At 66.0% G+C, this 17,797-nt stretch overlaps 1 protein-coding gene across 1 annotated transcript in view; it reads left to right on the forward strand.

Moving 5' to 3' along the window:
• The window catches only part of PDE4A (phosphodiesterase 4A), a gene marked incomplete at both ends in the record, with an annotated part of 34,473 nt that extends 18,491 nt beyond the window's left edge, over positions 1–15,982 (forward strand). The window contains 9 exons of the mRNA XM_084280659.1: positions 1,645–1,738; positions 2,654–2,835; positions 2,930–3,028; positions 7,276–7,440; positions 8,766–8,865; positions 10,192–10,346; positions 11,017–11,139; positions 12,075–12,257; positions 15,596–15,982. Coding sequence (XP_084136785.1) covers positions 1,645–1,738; positions 2,654–2,835; positions 2,930–3,028; positions 7,276–7,440; positions 8,766–8,865; positions 10,192–10,346; positions 11,017–11,139; positions 12,075–12,257; positions 15,596–15,982 — 1,488 coding nt within the window. The remainder of the gene's footprint in view (positions 1–1,644; positions 1,739–2,653; positions 2,836–2,929; positions 3,029–7,275; positions 7,441–8,765; positions 8,866–10,191; positions 10,347–11,016; positions 11,140–12,074; positions 12,258–15,595) is intronic.
• Positions 15,983–17,797: the final 1,815 nt, after the last annotated feature.

The following is a 17,797-nucleotide window of genomic DNA, read 5'->3' on the forward strand; positions in this document are numbered from 1 at the left end:
CTGTTTGTCTGTCTGTCTGTCCCCCCTGCCCTGTCCCCATGTCTGTCCTGTCCTTGTCCCACCCCCTGTCCCCATGTCTGTCTGTCCCCGTGTCTGTCTGTCCCCGTGTCTGTCTGTCTGTCTGTCTGTCCCCCCTGCCCTGTCCCCGTGTCTGTCCTGTCCTTGTCCCACCCCTTGTCCCCATGGCTGGGTGTCCCCATGGCTGTGTCTGTCCCCGTGTCCATCTGTCCTTGTGTCTGTCCTGTCCCCATGTCCATCTGTCCCCATGTCCGTCTGTCCCCACGTCTGTCTGTCCCCATGTCTGTCTGTCCCCGTGTCCATCTGTCCTTGTGTCTGTCCTGTCCCCATGTCCGTCTGTCCACACGTCTGTCTGTCCCCATGTCTGTCTGTCCCCGTGTCCATCTGTCCTTGTGTCTGTCCTGTCCCCATGTCCGTCTGTGCCCATGTCTGGTCCATCCCTATCTCCATGTCTGTCTGTCCCCATGTCCGTCTGTCCCCACATCCATCCCATCCCTGTCCCCATGTCCGTCTGTCCACACGTCTGTCTGTCCCCATGTCCGTCTGTCCTCACATCCATCCCACCCCTGTCCCCACATCTGTCTGTCCCCATGTCTATCTGTCCCCATGTCTGGTCCATCCCTGTCCCCATGTCCGTCTGTCCCGTCTGTCTGTCCCCATGTCTGTCTGTCCCCACGTCTGTCTGTCCCCATGTCTGTCCATCCCTACGTCTGGTCCATCCCTGTCCCCATGTCTGCCTGTCCACACGTCTGCCCATCCCCATGTCTGGTCCATCCCTGTCCCCACTTCTGTCTGTCCCCACGTCTGTCTGTCCCCATGTCTGTCTGTCTGTCCCCACGTCTGGTCCATCCCTGTCCCCACATCTGTCTGTCCCCACGTCTGTCTGTCCAAATGTCTGGTCCATACCTGTCCCCATGTCTGTCCATCCCCATGTCTGGTCCCATGTCTGTCCCCACATCTGTCCATCCCCACGTCTGTCTGTCCCCACGTCTGTCTGTCCCCACGTCTGGTCCATTCCTGTCCCCATGTCTGTCTGTCCCCATGTCTGTCTGTCCCCACATCCATCCCACCCCTGTCCCCACGTCCGTCTGTCCCCACGTCTGTCTGTCCCCACGTCTGGTCCATTCCTGTCCCCATGTCTGTCTGTCCCCATGTCTGTCCCCACATCCATCCCACCCCTGTCCTCACGTCCGTCTGTCCCCACGTCTGTCCATCCCCATGTCTGTCTGTCCCCATGTCCGTCTGTCCCCACATCTGGTCCATCCCTGTCCCCATGTCCGTCTGTCCCCACGTCTGTCTGTCCCCATGTCTGGTCCATCCCTGTCCCCACGTCTGTCCATCCCCACGTCTGGTCCATCCCTGTCCCCACGTCCGTCTGTCCCCATGTCCGTCTGTCCCCACGTCTGTCTGTCCCCAGTCTGTCTGTCCCCCATCCAGCCTGACCGCCCCCATCCCCCCTCCAGCTGTTCACCCCTCCCCAGGGTCTGACCCCAGAGCCGGGACTGGGGTGTGTGGGGTTGGGGGTGGGGGGTGTCCCCGGAGCCGGGGGGTGTCCCCGGGGCCAGGGGGTGTCCCCAGGGCCGGGGGGGCGCTGGGGGGCTGCCCCTCACCCCCTTTCCCCCCCAGTTCAAGAGGATGCTGAACCGGGAGCTGACCCACCTCTCCGAGATGAGCCGCTCGGGCAACCAGGTCTCCGAGTACATCTCCAGCACCTTCCTGGGTGAGACCCCCGGGACCCCTCCCCACGGCCTCCAGCACCCCCAGAACCCCTGCCAGACCCCCCCCACAGCCTCCAGCACCCCCAGAACCCCGGCCAGACCCCCCCCACAGCCTCCAGCACCCCCAGGACCCCTGCCAGACCCCCCCCACAGCCTCCAGCACCCCCCAGAACCCCTGCCAGACCCCCCCACGGCCTCCAGCACCCCCCAGGACCCCTGCCAGACCCCCCCCACAGCCTCCAGCACCCCCCAGGACCCCTGCTAGACCCCCCCCACAGCCTCCAGCACCCCCCAGGACCCCTGCCAGACCCCCCCCACAGCCTCCAGCACCCCCCAGAACCCCTGCCAGACCCCCCCCCACAGCCTCCCCCTCCCTACATCCCTTAACCGAGCCCCCCACCCCATCCCCATAGGGGTGTGTGGGGGTCCCATCCTCTCTGTGTCGTCCCCCCCACCCCCAGGACCCCTCCACCAGCCTTCAGCACCCCCAGAACCCCTGCCAGCCCCCCCCCCCCAGTCTCCCCCTCCCCACATCCCTTAACCGAGCCCCCTGCCCCATCCCCATGGGGGTGTGTGGGGGTCCCATCCTGTGTGTGTGTGTGTCCCAGGACCCCTCCCCCTGGCCTTCAGCACCCTCCAGAACCCCTGCCAGCCCCTCCCCCCCCAAAAACAACCCCTCCCCACATCCCTTAACTGAACCCCCGCCCCATCCCCACGGTGGGGGTGGGGGTCCCATCCTCTCTGTGTCATCCCCCCCACCCCCAGGACCCCTCCCACCAGCCTTCAGCACCCTGCCAGCCCCTCCCCCCCCACAGCCTCCCCCTCCCCACATCCCTTAACCGAGCCCCCTGCCCCATCCCCACGGGGGGGGTGGGTGGGGGGGTCCCATCCTCTGTCTGTGTGTCCCCCCTCCCCAGACAAGCAGCACGAGGTGGAGATCCTGGCCCCCTGCCCCAAGGAGAGGGAGAAGAAGCGGCGGCAGCCGCCCCCCATGGGGCAGATCAGTGGGGTGAAGAAGCTGCCCCCCGGCTCCGGCCCCGGCGGCTCCGGCGTCCCCCGATTCGGTGTCAAGACCGACCGGGAGGAGCTGCTGGGAAAGGTGATGAGCTGTACTGGGACCAGCCTGGGATGGGGGGGCTGGGAGTCAGGTGGGGGCTGTACCCACCACCCCCCACTTTGTATCCCCCTCCCAGGAGCTCGACAACCTCAACAAGTGGGGGCTGAACATCTTCCGTGTCTCCGAGTACTCCAACCACCGCTCGCTCAGCTGTATCATGTACACCATATTCCAGGTACAACCCGCCCCCCCGACACCCCCAGACCCACTGTGAGAGGATGAGGGGGGTCTGAGCATCCCCCGACACCCCCAGACCCCCTGCGGGAGGATGAGGGGGGTCTGAGCATCCCCCGACACCCCCAGACCCCCTGCGGGAGGTGAGGGGGGTCTGAGCATCCCCCACCCCCCTGCGGGAGGATGAGAGGGGTCTGAGCATCCCCCAACCACCAGCACCCTGTGAGAGGCTGAGGGGGGCTCTGAGCATCCCCCGACCCCCTGCGGGAGGATGAGGGGGGGTCTGAGCATCCCCCGACCCCTGTGAGAGGCTGAGGGGGGTCTGAGCATCCCCTGACCCACTGCAGGAGGATGAGGGGGGGTCTGAGCATCCCCCACCCCCTGTGAGAGGCTGAGGGGGGTCTGAGCATCCCCCAACCCCCTGCGGGAGGATGAGGGGGGTCTGAGCATCCCCCAACCCCTGTGAGAGGCTGGGCGGGGGGGTCTGAGCATCCCCTGACCCACTGCGGGAGGATGAGGGGGGTCTGAGCATCCCCTGACCCCTTTTGGAGGATGAGGGGGGTCTGAGCATCCCCCGACCCCCTGCGAGAGGATGAGGGGGGTCTGAGCATCCCCCAAACCCCTGCGGGAGGATGAGGGGGGTCTGAGCATCCCCCGACACCCCCACACCCCCTGTGGGAGGATGAGGGGGGTCTGAGCATCCCCTGACCCCCTGCGGGAGGATGAAGGGGGTCTGAGCATCCCCCGACACCCCCAGACCCCCTGCGGGAGGATGAGGGGGGGTCTGAGCATCCCCCGACACCCCCACAACCCCTGCGGGAGGCTGAGGGGGGTCTGAGCATCCCCCAACCCCTGTGGGAGGCTGAGGGGGGGTCTGAGCATCCCCCAACCCCTGCGGGAGGATGAGGGGGGTCTGAGCATCCCCCGACCCCCCGACCCCCTGCGGGAGGATGAGGGGGGTCTGAGCATCTCCCACCCCCTGTGAGAGGCTGGGGGGGGGGGGTCTGAGCATCCCCTGACCCCTTTTGGAGGATGAGGGGGGTCTGAGCATCCCCTGACCCTTGTGGGAGGATGAGGGGGGTCTGAGCATCCCCCGACCCCTGTGAGAGGCTGAGGGGGGTCTGAGCATCCCCTGACCCCTGTGGGAGGCTGAGGGGGGTCTGAGCATCCCCCACCCCCTGTGAGAGGATGAGGGGGCTCTGAGCATCCCCCAAACCCCTGTGGGAGGCTGAGGGGGGGTCTGAGCATCCCCCAACCCCTGCGGGAGGCTGAGGGGGGTCTGAGCATCCCCCACCCCCTGTGAGAGGCTGGGGGGGGGGTCTGAGCATCCCCTGACCCACTGCAGGAGGATGAGGGGGGGTGTCTGAGCATCCCCCAACCCCTGTGGGAGGCTGGGGGGGGGGGGTCTGAGCATCCCCTGACCCACTGTAGGAGGATGAGGGGGGGGTCTGAGCATCCCCTGACCCCTGTGGGAGGATGAGGGGGGGTCTGAGCATCCCCCACCCCCTGTGGGAGGCTGAGGGGGGTCTGAGCATCCCCTGACCCCCTGACCCCTGCGGGAGGCTGAGGGGGGTCTGAGCATCCCCTGACCCCTGCGGGAGGATGAGGGGGGTCTGAGCATCCCCCAAACCCCTGCGGGAGGATGAGGGGGGTCTGAGCATCCCCCGACACCCCCAGACCCCCTGCGGGAGGATGAGGGGGGTCTGAGCATCCCCTGACCCCCTGCGGGAGGATGAGGGGGGTCTGAGCATCCCCCGACACCCCCAGACCCCCTGCGGGAGGATGAGGGGGGTCTGAGCATCCCCCAAACCCCTGCGGGAGGATGAGGGGGGTCTGAGCATCCCCCGACACCCCCTGCGGGAGGATGAGGGGGGTCTGAGCATCCCCCACACCCCCTGCGGGAGGATGAGGGGGGTCTGAGCATCCCCCAAACCCCTGCGGGAGGATGAGGGGGGTCTGAGCATCCCCCGACACCCCCACACCCCCTGTGGGAGGATGAGGGGGGTCTGAGCATCCCCTGACCCCCTGCGGGAGGATGAAGGGGGTCTGAGCATCCCCCGACACCCCCAGACCCCCTGCGGGAGGATGAGGGGGGGTCTGAGCATCCCCCGACACCCCCACAACCCCTGTGGGAGGATGAAGGGGGTCTGAGCATCCCCCGACACCCCCACAACCCCTGCGGGAGGCTGAGGGGGGTCTGAGCATCCCCCAACCCCTGTGGGAGGCTGAGGGGGGGTCTGAGCATCCCCCAACCCCTGCGGGAGGATGAGGGGGGTCTGAGCATCCCCCGACCCCCCGACCCCCTGCGGGAGGATGAGGGGGGTCTGAGCATCTCCCACCCCCTGTGAGAGGCTGGGGGGGGGGGGTCTGAGCATCCCCTGACCCCTTTTGGAGGATGAGGGGGGTCTGAGCATCCCCTGACCCTTGTGGGAGGATGAGGGGGGTCTGAGCATCCCCCGACCCCTGTGAGAGGCTGAGGGGGGTCTGAGCATCCCCTGACCCCTGTGGGAGGCTGAGGGGGGTCTGAGCATCCCCCACCCCCTGTGAGAGGATGAGGGGGCTCTGAGCATCCCCCAAACCCCTGTGGGAGGCTGAGGGGGGGTCTGAGCATCCCCCAACCCCTGCGGGAGGCTGAGGGGGGTCTGAGCATCCCCCACCCCCTGTGAGAGGCTGGGGGGGGGGTCTGAGCATCCCCTGACCCACTGCAGGAGGATGAGGGGGGGTGTCTGAGCATCCCCCAACCCCTGTGGGAGGCTGGGGGGGGGGGTCTGAGCATCCCCTGACCCACTGTAGGAGGATGAGGGGGGGGTCTGAGCATCCCCCACCCCCTGTGGGAGGCTGAGGGGGGTCTGAGCATCCCCTGACCCCCTGACCCCTGCGGGAGGCTGAGGGGGGTCTGAGCATCCCCTGACCCCTGTGAGAGGCTGAGGGGGGTCTGAGCATCCCCCAACCCCTGTGGGAGGCTGAGGGGGGTCTGAGCATCCCCTGACCCCCTGCGGGATGATGAGGGAGGGGTCTGAGCATCCCCCAACCCCTGTGAGAGGCTGAGGGGGGTCTGAGCATCCCCCAACCCCCTGTGAGAGGCTGGGGGGGGTCTGAGCATCCCCCAACCCCCTGCGGGAGGATGAGGGGGGGTCTGAGCATCCCCTGACTCCCTGTGAGAAGCTGGGGGGGGTCTGAGCATCCCCCAACTCCCTGTGGGAGGCTGAGGGGGGGTCTGAGCATCCCCCAACCACCAGCACCCTGTGAGAGGCTGAGGGGGGGTCTGAGCATCCCCCACCCCTGTGAGAGGCTGAGGGGGGGTCTGAGCATCCCCCAACTGCCAGCACCCTGTGAGAGGCTGAGGGGGGGTCTGAGCATCCCCCAGCACCCTGTGAGAGGCTGGGGGGGGTCTGAGCATCCCCCAACCCCCCGACCCCCTGTGAGAGGCTGAGGGGGGTCTGAGCATCCCCCGACCCCCTGCGGGAGGATGAGGGGGGTCTGAGCATCCCCCACCCCCTGTGAGAGTCTGAGGGAGGGGTCTGAGCATCCCCCAACCCCCTGTGGGAGGCTGAGGGGGGTCTGAGCATCCCCCACCCCCCTGTGGGAGGCTGAGGGGGGGGTCTGAGCATCCTCCACCCCCTGTGGGAGGCTGAGGGGGGTCTGAGCATCCCCTGACCCCCCGACCCCTGCGGGAGGATGAGGGGGGTCTGAGCATCCCCCGACCCCTGTGAGAGGCTGAGGGGGGTCTGAGCATCCCCCACCCCCTGTGAGAAGCTGGGGGGGGGGGGGTCTGAGCATCCCCTGACCCCTTTTGGAGGATGAGGGGGGTCTGAGCATCCCCTGACCCTTGTGGGAGGATGAGGGGGGGTCTGAGCATCCCCCACCCCCTGTGAGAGGCTGGGGGGGGGGTCTGAGCATCCCCTGACCCACTGCAGGAGGATGAGGGGGGGTCTGAGCATCCCCCGACCCCCTGTGGGAGGCTGGGGGGGGGTCTGAGCATCCCCCAACCACCAGCACCCTGTGAGAGGCTGAGGTGGGGTCTGAGCATCCCCTGACCCACTGCAGGAGGATGAGGGGGGTCTGAGCATCCCCCACCCCCTGTGGGAGGCTGAGGGGGGGTCTGAGCATCCTCCACCCCCTGTGAGAGGCTGGGGGGGGGTCTGAGCATCCTCCACCCCCTGTGAGAGGCTGGGGGGGGGTCTGAGCATCCCCCACCCCCTGTGAGAGGCTGGGGGGGGGTCTGAGCATCCCCCACCCCCCGAGCAGGAGCGGGAGCTGGTGAAGACCTTCCGGATCCCGGTGGAGACGCTCTTGACCTACACCCTGACCTTGGAGGACCACTACCACGCCGACGTCGCCTACCACAACAGCCTGCACGCCGCTGACGTCATGCAGTCCACCCACGTGCTGCTGGCCACGCCCGCCCTCGACGTGAGCCCCCTCCCCACCCCTGGGATATGGGGGGGTGGGGGGAACCATCCCCTGGGGGCGGCTGGAGGGAGATGGGGAACGGGGGGGGTGTGTGTGGAGCGGGGGTTGAGGTGATGGGGACAGCAGGTGATGGGGTTTCTGGGTGGTGGGGTGGATGGATGTTGGGGGCTCCAGATGTTGGGGGCTCCAGATGTTGGGGGCTCCAGATGTTGGGGTCCCTAGGTATTGGGGTCCCCAAAGGACATGGTCCCCAGATGTTGGGGTCCCCAGATGTAGGGGTCCCCAGTTATTGAGGTCCCCAAAGGACATGGTCCCCAGATGTTGGGGTCTCTGGTTGTTGGGGTCCCTAAGTGGCATGGTCCCAAGATGTCAGGCTCCCCAGATGTTGGAGTCCCCAGATGTTGGGGTCCCTGGTTGTTGGGGTCCCTAAGTGGCATGGTCCCAAGATGTCAGGCTCCCCAGATGTTGGAGTCCCCAGATGTTGGGGTCCCTGGTTATTAGGGTCCCCAGATGTCAGGCTCCCCAGATGTCAGGCTCCCCAGATGTCGGGGTCCCCAGATGTTGGGGTCCCTGGTTATTAGCGTCCCTAAGTGGCATGGTCCCAAGATGTCAGGCTCCCCAGATGTTGGGGTCCCCAGTTATTAGGGTCCTTAAGTGGCATGGTCCCCAGATGTCAGGCTCCCCAGATGTCAGGCTCCCCAGATGCTGGGGTCCCTGGTTGTTGGGGTCCCCAGATGTTGGGGTCCCCAGATGTCGGGGTCCCCAGATGTTGGGGTCCCCAGTTATTGGGGTCCCCAAAGGACATGGTCCCCAGATGTTGGGGTTCCCAGGTGTTGGGCTCCCCAATTATTGGGGTCCCCAAAGGACATAGTCCCCATATATTGGGGTTCCCAGGTGTTGGGGTCCCCAGTTATTGGGGTCCCTAAGTGGCATGGTCCCAAGATGTCAGGCTCCCCAGATGTTGGGGTCCCCAGCTGTTGGGGTCCCTAAGTGGCATGGTCCCCAGATGTTTGGGTCCCCAGATGTTGGGGTCCCCAGTTATTAGGGTCCCTAAGTGGCATGGTCCCCAGATGTCAGGCTCCCCAGATGTCAGGCTCCCCAGATGTTAGGGTCCCTGGTTGTTGGGGTCACCAGATGTCGGGGTCCCCAGATGTTGGGGTCCCTGGTTGTTGGGCTCCCCAGATGTTGGGCTCCCCAAGTGACATGGTCCCAAGACGCCAGGATCACGGGGGGGTCCCCGGGTGCTGGGCCCCCCAAAGAGCGGGGTGCTGGGGCTCGGGGGGTCCCTGGCTGCGGGTGGGTGCTGAGGGCGCCCGGTGCCGCAGGCGGTGTTCACCGACCTGGAGATCCTGGCAGCGCTCTTCGCCGCCGCCATCCACGACGTCGACCACCCCGGCGTCTCCAACCAGTTCCTCATCAACACCAGTGAGTGCAGCCTCGCACGCCCGCCTTGCACGCCCGCCTTGCACACCCACCTTGCACGCCCACCTTGCACGCCCGCCTTGCACACCCACCGGCCTTGCACGCCCACCTTGCACGCCCACCTTGCACGCCCACCTTGCACGCCCGCCTTGCACACCCACCGGCCTCGCACGTCTGCCTTGCACACCCACCTTGCACGCCTGCCTTGCACACCCACTGCCCTTGCCCACCCGCCTTGCACGCCAGCCTTGCACCCACCTTGCACATCCACTGGCCTTGCACACCCACTGGCCTCGCACACCCACTGGCCTCGCACGCCCGCCTTGCACACCCACTGCCCTCGCACGCACGCCTTGCACACCCACTGGCCTTGCCCACCCACTTTGCACGCCTGCCTTGCACCCACTGGCCTTGCACACCCACTGGCCTCGCACGCCTGCTTTGCACGCCCACCTTGCACACCCACCGGCCATGCACACCTGCCTTGCATGCCTGCCTTGCACACCCACTGGCCTCTCACACACACCTGCCTTGCACACCCACCAGCCTTGCACACCCACCGGCCTTGCACGCCCGCCTTGCACACACACCTGCACCCGCCCTGCACACCCACTGGCCTCACGTGCCCACCAGCCTTGCATGTGCACCAGTTTTGCACACGTGTCTCACCTCTCCCCTCGCACACGTATGTTGCCCCCCCCCCTTTGCCCTGCCCTGCCCTGCCCTGGCACACATGTGTCCCCCCTGCACCCCCCCCCCCCCCCCGGCACACACGTGTCCCCCTGCACCCCCTGCCCTGGCACAAGTGTCCCCCCCCACCCTAGCACACATGTGCCCCTGACCCCCCCCCACCCTGGCACACATGTGTGTCCCCCCACCCTGGCACATGCGTGTCCCCCTGCCCCGGCACACGTGTGTCCCCTGCTCTGGCACATGCGTGTCCCCCCTGCCCTGGCACAAGTGTGTGTGTATCCCCGCCCTGACACACATGTCCCCCTGACACCCCTCACCCTGGCACACGTGTCCCCCCACCCTGGCACACGTGTGTCCCCCCTGCCCTGGCACACATGTCCCCCTGACCCCCCCCCCCCCGCCCTGGCACACGCGTGTGTCCCCCGCCCTGGCACACGTGTCCCCCCGCCCTGGCACACGTGTCCCCTGCCCTGGCACACATGTCCCCCTGACCCCTCTGCCCTGGCACACATGTCCCCCCGACACCCCCCACCCTGACACACGTGTCCCCCTGACACCCCACGCCCTGGCACACATGTCCCCCCCACCCTGACACGCGTGTCCCCCGCCCTGGCACACGCGTGTGCGTCGCCGCAGACTCGGAGCTGGCGCTGATGTACAACGACGAGTCGGTGCTGGAGAACCACCACCTGGCCGTGGGCTTCAAGCTGCTGCAGGAGGAGAACTGCGACATCTTCCAGAACCTCAGCAAGCGCCAGCGCCAGACCCTGCGCAAGATGGTCATCGACATGGTCAGCCCCCTCCCCAAAACCCCCCCATCCCATCCCATCCCATCCCATCCCATCCCATCCCATCCCATCCCCATCCCCATCCCCATCCCATCCCATCCCATCCCATCCCCATCCCCATCCCCATCCATCCCATCCCATCCCATCCCCATCCCCATCCCCATCCCCATCCCATCCCATCCCATCCCCATCCCCATCCCCATCCCCATCCCCATCCCCATCCCATCCCATCCCCATCCCATCCCCATCCCATCCCATCCCATCCCATCCCCATCCCATCCCATCCCCATCCCACCCCATCCCCATCCCCATCCCCATCCCCATCCCCATCCCATCCCATCCCATCCCACCCCATCCCCATCCCCATCCCATCCCCATCCCACCCCATCCCCATCCCCATCCCATCCCCATCCCCATCTCCATCCCCATCCCATCCCATCCCATCCCATCCCATCCCATCCCACCCCATCCCCATCCCATCCCACCCCATCCCATCCCATTCCATCCCATCCCCATCCCATCCCCATCCCATCCCCATCCCACCCCATCCCATCCCCATCCCCATCCCCATCCCCATCCCCATCCCATCCCATCCCATCCCACCCCATCCCATCCCATCCCTCCCTGGCACGGGGTGGGGGTCCCATCCTGACCCTTCCCACCCCTCCCCAAGGTGCTGGCCACTGACATGTCCAAGCACATGAGCCTCTTGGCCGACCTCAAGACGATGGTGGAGACCAAGAAGGTGACGAGCTCTGGGGTGCTGCTGCTGGACAACTACACGGACAGGATCCAGGTCTGGGGTGGGGGGGGGTGGGGGGGGGAAAAAGGGGGTGTTGGGTGGTGGGGACAGGTCTGGGCAGGGTTTTTGGGGGTGCCTGATGGGGTGTTTGTTTTGGGGGGGGGTGTGGGGACAGGTCTGGGCAGGGTTTTGGGGGTGCCTGATGGGGTGTTTGTTTTGGGGAGGTGGGGGGAGAAAGGGGGGGTGTTGGGTGTGGGGGGACAGGTCTGGGCAGGGTTTTGGGGTGCCTGATGGGGTGTTTGTTGTGGGGGGAGGGGTGGTGTTGGGTGTAGGGACAGGTCTGGGCAGGGTTTTGGGGTGCCTGATGGGGTGTTTGTTTTGGGGGGGTGTGGGGAGAGGTCTGGGCAGGGTTTTGGGGTGCCTGATGGGGTGTTTGTTGTGGGGGGGGGTGGGGGGAAAAAGAGGGGGTGTTGGGTGTGGGGGGAGAGGTCTGGGCAGGGTTTTGGGGTGCCTGACAGGGTGTTTGTTGTGGGGGGGATGGGGGGACAGGTCTGGGCAGGGTTTTGGGGTGCCTGACGGGGTGTTTGTTGTGGGGGGGGTGGGGGGAGAGGTCTGGGCAGGGTTTTGGGGTGCCTGATGGGGTGTTTGTTGTGGGGGGGGTGGGGGGACAGGTCTGGGCAGGGTTTTGGGGTGCCTGACGGGGTGTTTGTTGTGGGGGGGGTGGGGGGTGTTGGGTGTGGGGGGAGAGGTCTGGGCAGGGTTTTGGGGTGCCTGATGGGGTGTTTGTTTTGGGGGGGGTGTAGGGACAGGTCTGGGCAGGGTTTTGGGGTGCCTGACAGGGTGTTTGTTGTGGGGGGGGTGTGGGGAGAGGTCTGGGCAGGGTTTTGGGGTGCCTGACGGGGTGTTTGTTGTGGGGGGAGAGGTCTGGGCAGGGTTTTGGGGTGCCTGACGGGGTGTTTGTTGTGGGGGGGTGTGTGTGGTTGTCGCAGGTGCTGAGGAACATGGTGCACTGTGCCGACCTGAGCAACCCCACCAAGCCGCTGGCGCTGTACCGCCAGTGGACGGAGCGCATCATGGAGGAGTTCTTCCGGCAGGGAGACCGCGAGCGCGAGCGCGGCATGGAGATCAGCCCCATGTGCGACAAGCACACGGCCTCGGTCGAGAAGTCACAGGTGTGGGGGGCTGGGGGGGCACTGGGGGGCTGGGGGGGCCCCATGTGCGACAAGCACACGGCCTCCGTGGAGAAGTCACAGGTGTGGGGGCTGGGGGGGCTGGGGGGGCTTTGGGGGCTGGGGGGGTCTGGAGATCAGCCCCATGTGCGACAAGCACACGGCCTCGGTGGAGAAGTCACAGGTGTGGGGGGGCTGGGGGGGCTGGGGGGCTGGGGGAGGCCCCATGTGTGACAAGCACACGGCCTCCGGTCACAGGTGTGGGGGGCTGGGGGGCTTTGGGGGGCTTTGGGGGGCTGGAGATCAGCCCCATGTGCGACAAGCACACGGCCTCCGTGGAGAAGTCACAGGTATGGGGGGCTGGGGGGGGCATTGGGGGGCTGGGGGGGGCACTGGGGGCTGGGGGGGGCTTTGGGGGGCTGGAGATCAGCCCCATGTGTGGCAAGCACATGGTCTCTGTGGAGAAGTCACAGGTGTGGGGGGCTGGGGGGGCTTTGGGGGGCTGGGGGGGCATTGGGGGGCATTGGGGGTCTGGAGATCAGCCCCATGTGCGACAAGCACACGGCCTCCGTGGAGAAGTCCCAGGTATGGGGGGCTGGGGGGCACTGGGGGGCTGGGGGGGCCCCATGTGCGACAAGCACACGGCCTCCGTGGAGAAGTCACAGGTATGGGGGGCATTGGGGGGGCTGGGGGGCTGGGGGGGTCTGGAGATCAGCCCCATGTGCGACAAGCACACAGCCTCCGTGGAGAAGTCCCAGGTGTGGGGGGCTGGGGGGTATGGGGGGCTGGAGATCAGCCCCATGTGCGACAAGCACACGGCCTCCGTGGAGAAGTCCCAGGTGTGGGGGGCTGGGGGGGGCATTGGGGGGCTGGGGGGGCTGGGGGGGCACTGGGGACATTGGGGGGCTGGGGGAGGCCCCATGTGTGACAAGCACACGGCCTCCGTGGAGAAGTCGCAGGTATGGGGGGCTGGGGGGGCTTTGGGGGCTGGGGGGGCTGGAGATCAGCCCCATGTGCAACAAGCACACGGCCTCCGTGGAGAAGTCACAGGTGTGGGGGGCTGGGGGGGGCATTGGGGGCTGGGGGGGGGCACTGGGGCTGGGGGGGCTTTGGGGGGCTGGGGGGCACTGGGGGGCTGGGGGGCTGGAGATCAGCCCCATGTGCGACAAGCACACGGCCTCCGGGGAGAAGTCCCAGGTGTGGGGGGCTGGGGGGGCACTGGGGGGGCACTGGGGGGCATTGGGGGACTGGAGATCAGCCCCATGTGTGACAAGCACACGGCCTCCGTGGAGAAGTCACAGGTATGGGGGGCTGGGGGGGCACTGGGGGACTGGAGATCAGCCCCATGTGCGACAAGCACACGGCCTCGGTCGAGAAGTCACAGGTATGGGGGGTCTGGGGGGGCTTTGGGGGGCTTTGGGGGCTGGGGGGGGGCACTGGGGGCTGGGGGGGGCTTTGGGGGGCTGGGGGGGCACTGGGGCCTGGGGGGCTGGAGATCAGCCCCATGTGCGACAAGCACACGGCCTCGGTGGAGAAGTCACAGGTGTGGGGGGCTGGGGGGCACTGGGGGGCTGGGGGGGCTGGGGGGGGCACTGGGGGGGCTGGGGGTCTGGAGATCAGCCCATGTGTGACAAGCACACGGCCTCCGTGGAGAAGTCCCAGGTATGGGGGGCTGGGGGCACTGGGGGGCTGGGGGGCTTTGGGGGGCTGGGGGTGCACTGGGGGGGCTGGGGGAGGCCCCATGTGTGGCAAGCACATGGCCTCGGTGGAGAAGTCACAGGTATGGGGGGCTGAGGGGGCTTTGGGGGGCTGGGGGGGCTGGGGGGGTCTGGAGATCAGCCCCATGTGCGACAAGCACACGGCCTCGGTGGAGAAGTCCCAGGTATGGGGGGCTGGGGGGGACATTGAGGGGCTGGGGGAGGCCCCATGTGTGTGACCCCCCAGTTCTCATGTCCCCCCAATACCTGCGTGTCCTCCCACACACGTGTCTTCCCCAACATGTGTGTTCCCCCACACGTGTGTCCCCCAACACATGTGTTACCCCAACACATGCGTGTGCCCCAACATGTGTGTCCTCCCAACATGTGTTCCCCAACACATGTGTCCCCCAACACGTTACCCCCAACACATATGTTATCCCAACATGTGTGTTCCCACAACACATGTGTCCCCCAACACATGTGTTCCCCCAACACATGTGTTCCCCCAACATGTGTGTTACCCCAACACGTGTGTGCCCCAACACGTGTTACCCCAACACACGTGTGTCCCCCAACACATGTGTTCCCCAACACATGTGTTCCCCCAACATGTGTGTTACCCCAACACGTGTGTCCCCCAACATGTGTGTTCCCCCAACACGTGTGTTCCCCAACATGTGTGTCCCATACATGTGTTCCCCAACATGTGTGTTCCCCAACACGTGTGTCCCATACATGTGTTCCCCAACACGTGTGTCCCCAACACGTGTGTCCCCCAACACATGTGTTACCCCAACACATGTGTGTCCCCCAACATGTGTGTTCCCCAACATGTGTGCCCCCAACACGTGTGTCCTCCCAACATGTATGTTACCCCCAACACGTGTGTTTCCCAACACATGTGTTACCTTAACATGTGTGTTCCCACAACACGTGTCCCCCAACATGTGTGTTACCCAAACAGGTGTGTTCCCCCAACATGTGTGTCCCCAACACGCATGTTCCCCCAACACGTATGTTCCCCAACACATATGTTCCCCCAACACGTGTGTTCCCCCAACATGCATGTTCCCCAACATGCATGTTCCCCAACACGTATGTTCCCCAACACGCATGTTCCCCAACACGTATGTTCCCCAACACATATGTTCCCCCAACACGTGTGTTCCCCCAACATGCATGTTCCCCAACACGTATGTTCCCCAACACGTATGTCCCCCAACACGTATGTTCCCCATCACGTATGTTCCCCATCACGTATGTTCCCCATCGCGTATGTTCCCCATCACGTATGTTCCCCAACACGTATGTTCCCCATCACGTATGTTCCCCATCACGTATGTTCCCCATCACGTATGTTCCCCAACACGCATGTTCCCCAACACGTATGTTCCCCATCACGTATGTTCCCCATCACGTATGTTCCCCATCACGTATGTTCCCCATCGCGTATGTTCCCCATCACGTATGTTCCCCAACACGTATGTTCCCCATCACGTATGTTCCCCATCACGTATGTTCCCCATCACGTATGTTCCCCATCACGTATGTTCCCCAACACGCATGTTCCCCAACACGTATGTTCCCCCAACACGTATGTTCCCCAACACGCATGTCCCCCAACACGTATGTCCCCCCCAGGTGGGCTTCATCGACTACATCGTGCACCCGCTGTGGGAGACCTGGGCCGACCTGGTGCACCCGGACGCGCAGGAGATCCTGGAGGCGCTGGAGGAGAACCGGGACTGGTACCAGAGCCGCGTGCCCCCCCACAGCCCCTCGCCCCCCCCCGCCTCCGCCGCCGCCTCGCCGCCCCCCCAGCACCGCTTCCACTTCGACCTGGCGCTGGAGGAGGATGAGGAAGGGCAGGATGGGACCCCCTACCCAGCCCTTCCACCCTGGGGCACCCCCAGCCCCCTCCAGCAGCCCTACGTCACCCCCCCGCAGCAGCCCCCCGGGAGACCCCCCGAGGGGGAGGAGGAGGAGGAGGATGGACTCAGAGGGGGGGATGTGCTGGGGGAGTGGTGACCCCCCCCCCCCCAAACCCCCCCAAAAAGGAGGGACTCAGAGGGGGGGGATGTGCTGGGGGAGTGGTGACCCCCCCCCCCAAAAAACCCCCCCAAGGAGGAGGAGGAGGATGGACTCGGGGGGGGGGGGATGTGCTGGGGGAGTGGTGACCCCCCCCAAACCCCCCCCCCAAGGAGGAGGATGGACTCGGGGGGGGATGCACTGGGGGAGTGGTGACCCCCCCCCAAAACCCCCCCGAGGAGGAGGATGGACTCAGAGGGGGGGATGTGCTGGGGCGTGGTGACCCCCCCCCAAACCCCCCCCCCAAGGAGGAGGAGGATGGACTCAGGGGGGATGCGCTGGGGTAATGGTGACCCCCCCCCCAAACCCCCCCCCCAAAGAGGAGGAGGAGGAGGATGGACTCAGGGGGGGGATGCTCTGGGGGAGTGGTGACCCGCCCCCAAAACCCCCCCCCACGAGGAGGAGGAGGATGGACTCAGGGGGGATGCACTGGGGGTGTGGTGACCCCCCTCCCAAAAAACCCCCCCAACCCCCCCCTAACCCAACCCCATGTAGATTATTTAGGGGAGGGGGGGTCACCCCTCCCCCCCCCCCCGCAGAACTCAGATTTATTTTATTTTAATTTTATTTGCATTTGATTTGAATTTGGGGGGGGGTCGGGGAGGGGGGGGGAGGAGTGGGGGGGTGGGGGGAGGGGGAGTTTTTATTGTATTTTTAAAAAAAAAAAAGGCAAAAAAAGGCAAAAAAAAAAAAGACCAGAAACACCCCCCCCTCCCCCCACCCCCCTTTCCCCCCCCACAGGAGGGACACGGACAGACCCCCCCAAATAAACTGGGGGGGGTTTGGGGGGGGCACAGCACCCCCCTGCTCTGTCACCCAAAAGCCATTTATCCCCCGGGGGGGGGGGGGGGGGGGCAGTTTGCGGGGGGGGGGGGGGGGGCACTCACAGCTTGGGGTGCTCATGTCATGTCCCCCCCCCCAAAAAGGCTCCTGCTCACCCCCCCCCCCCCAATTTCCTTTTTGCACATGGACCCCCCCAGGGTTGTTGCCCCCCCCCCCCCCCCCAAAAATTGCCCCTCAGTCAGCTCCTCTGGGGGGGTCTGTTCTTATTGGGGGGGGGGGTCTAGTGTCACACACCCCCCCCCCCACCCCCCAAGTAGGACCCCCCCCCAAAACACATTGGGGTCTGTCTGCACTGGGTGGGGGGTCCAGGCCATAATGGGGGGGGGGGGGAATGTGCCCCCCCTCCCATCCCCAGTAGAGGTGAAGCAATAACAAGGTGTGAGACCCCCCCCCCCAAAATCCCTCTGAGCAAAGGGGGGGGGTCGAGGTGGGGGGCGGGGGGGGGGGGCTCAGGGCAGATCCTGAAGCTGCTTTTTTGGGGAGGGGGAGGCACCCCCCCCATTTCTGAACACTGTACTGTAGCATTGGGGAGGGGGTCTCCCTTAATTGGGGGGGGGGGTACAGCTGGGGGGGGGGGTGTGGTCTGACACCCCCCCCCCAAATTTAGGGGAAGGGGGAGGAGGGGGGGGGGCACCTTGCTGGTGCCCCCAGGACGTGGTGGCCTTGTAGCGCTGGGATGGGGGGGGGTCTCTGGGAGGTGGGGGGGGGGGGTCTCAGGGAGGAGGAGGAGGAGGGGGGGGTCTCGGTGGAATTTGGGGGGGGGTCGTGCAGAGCTTTTATTTTTGTACCCGCCGGCGTTTCTGTACATCCTGTGAACAGCTTGGGGGGGGGGGGGGCTGCACCCCCCCCAGCCCCCTCCCCAGCCCCTGGGGGGGAGAGGAACCCCCCTAAGTGTGTGTGTGACCCCCCTCC

The sequence above is a fragment of the Gallinula chloropus genome, assembly GCF_964237585.1.
Source record: "Gallinula chloropus genome assembly, contig: HAP1_SCAFFOLD_494, whole genome shotgun sequence".
NCBI lineage: Eukaryota > Metazoa > Chordata > Aves > Gruiformes > Rallidae > Gallinula > Gallinula chloropus.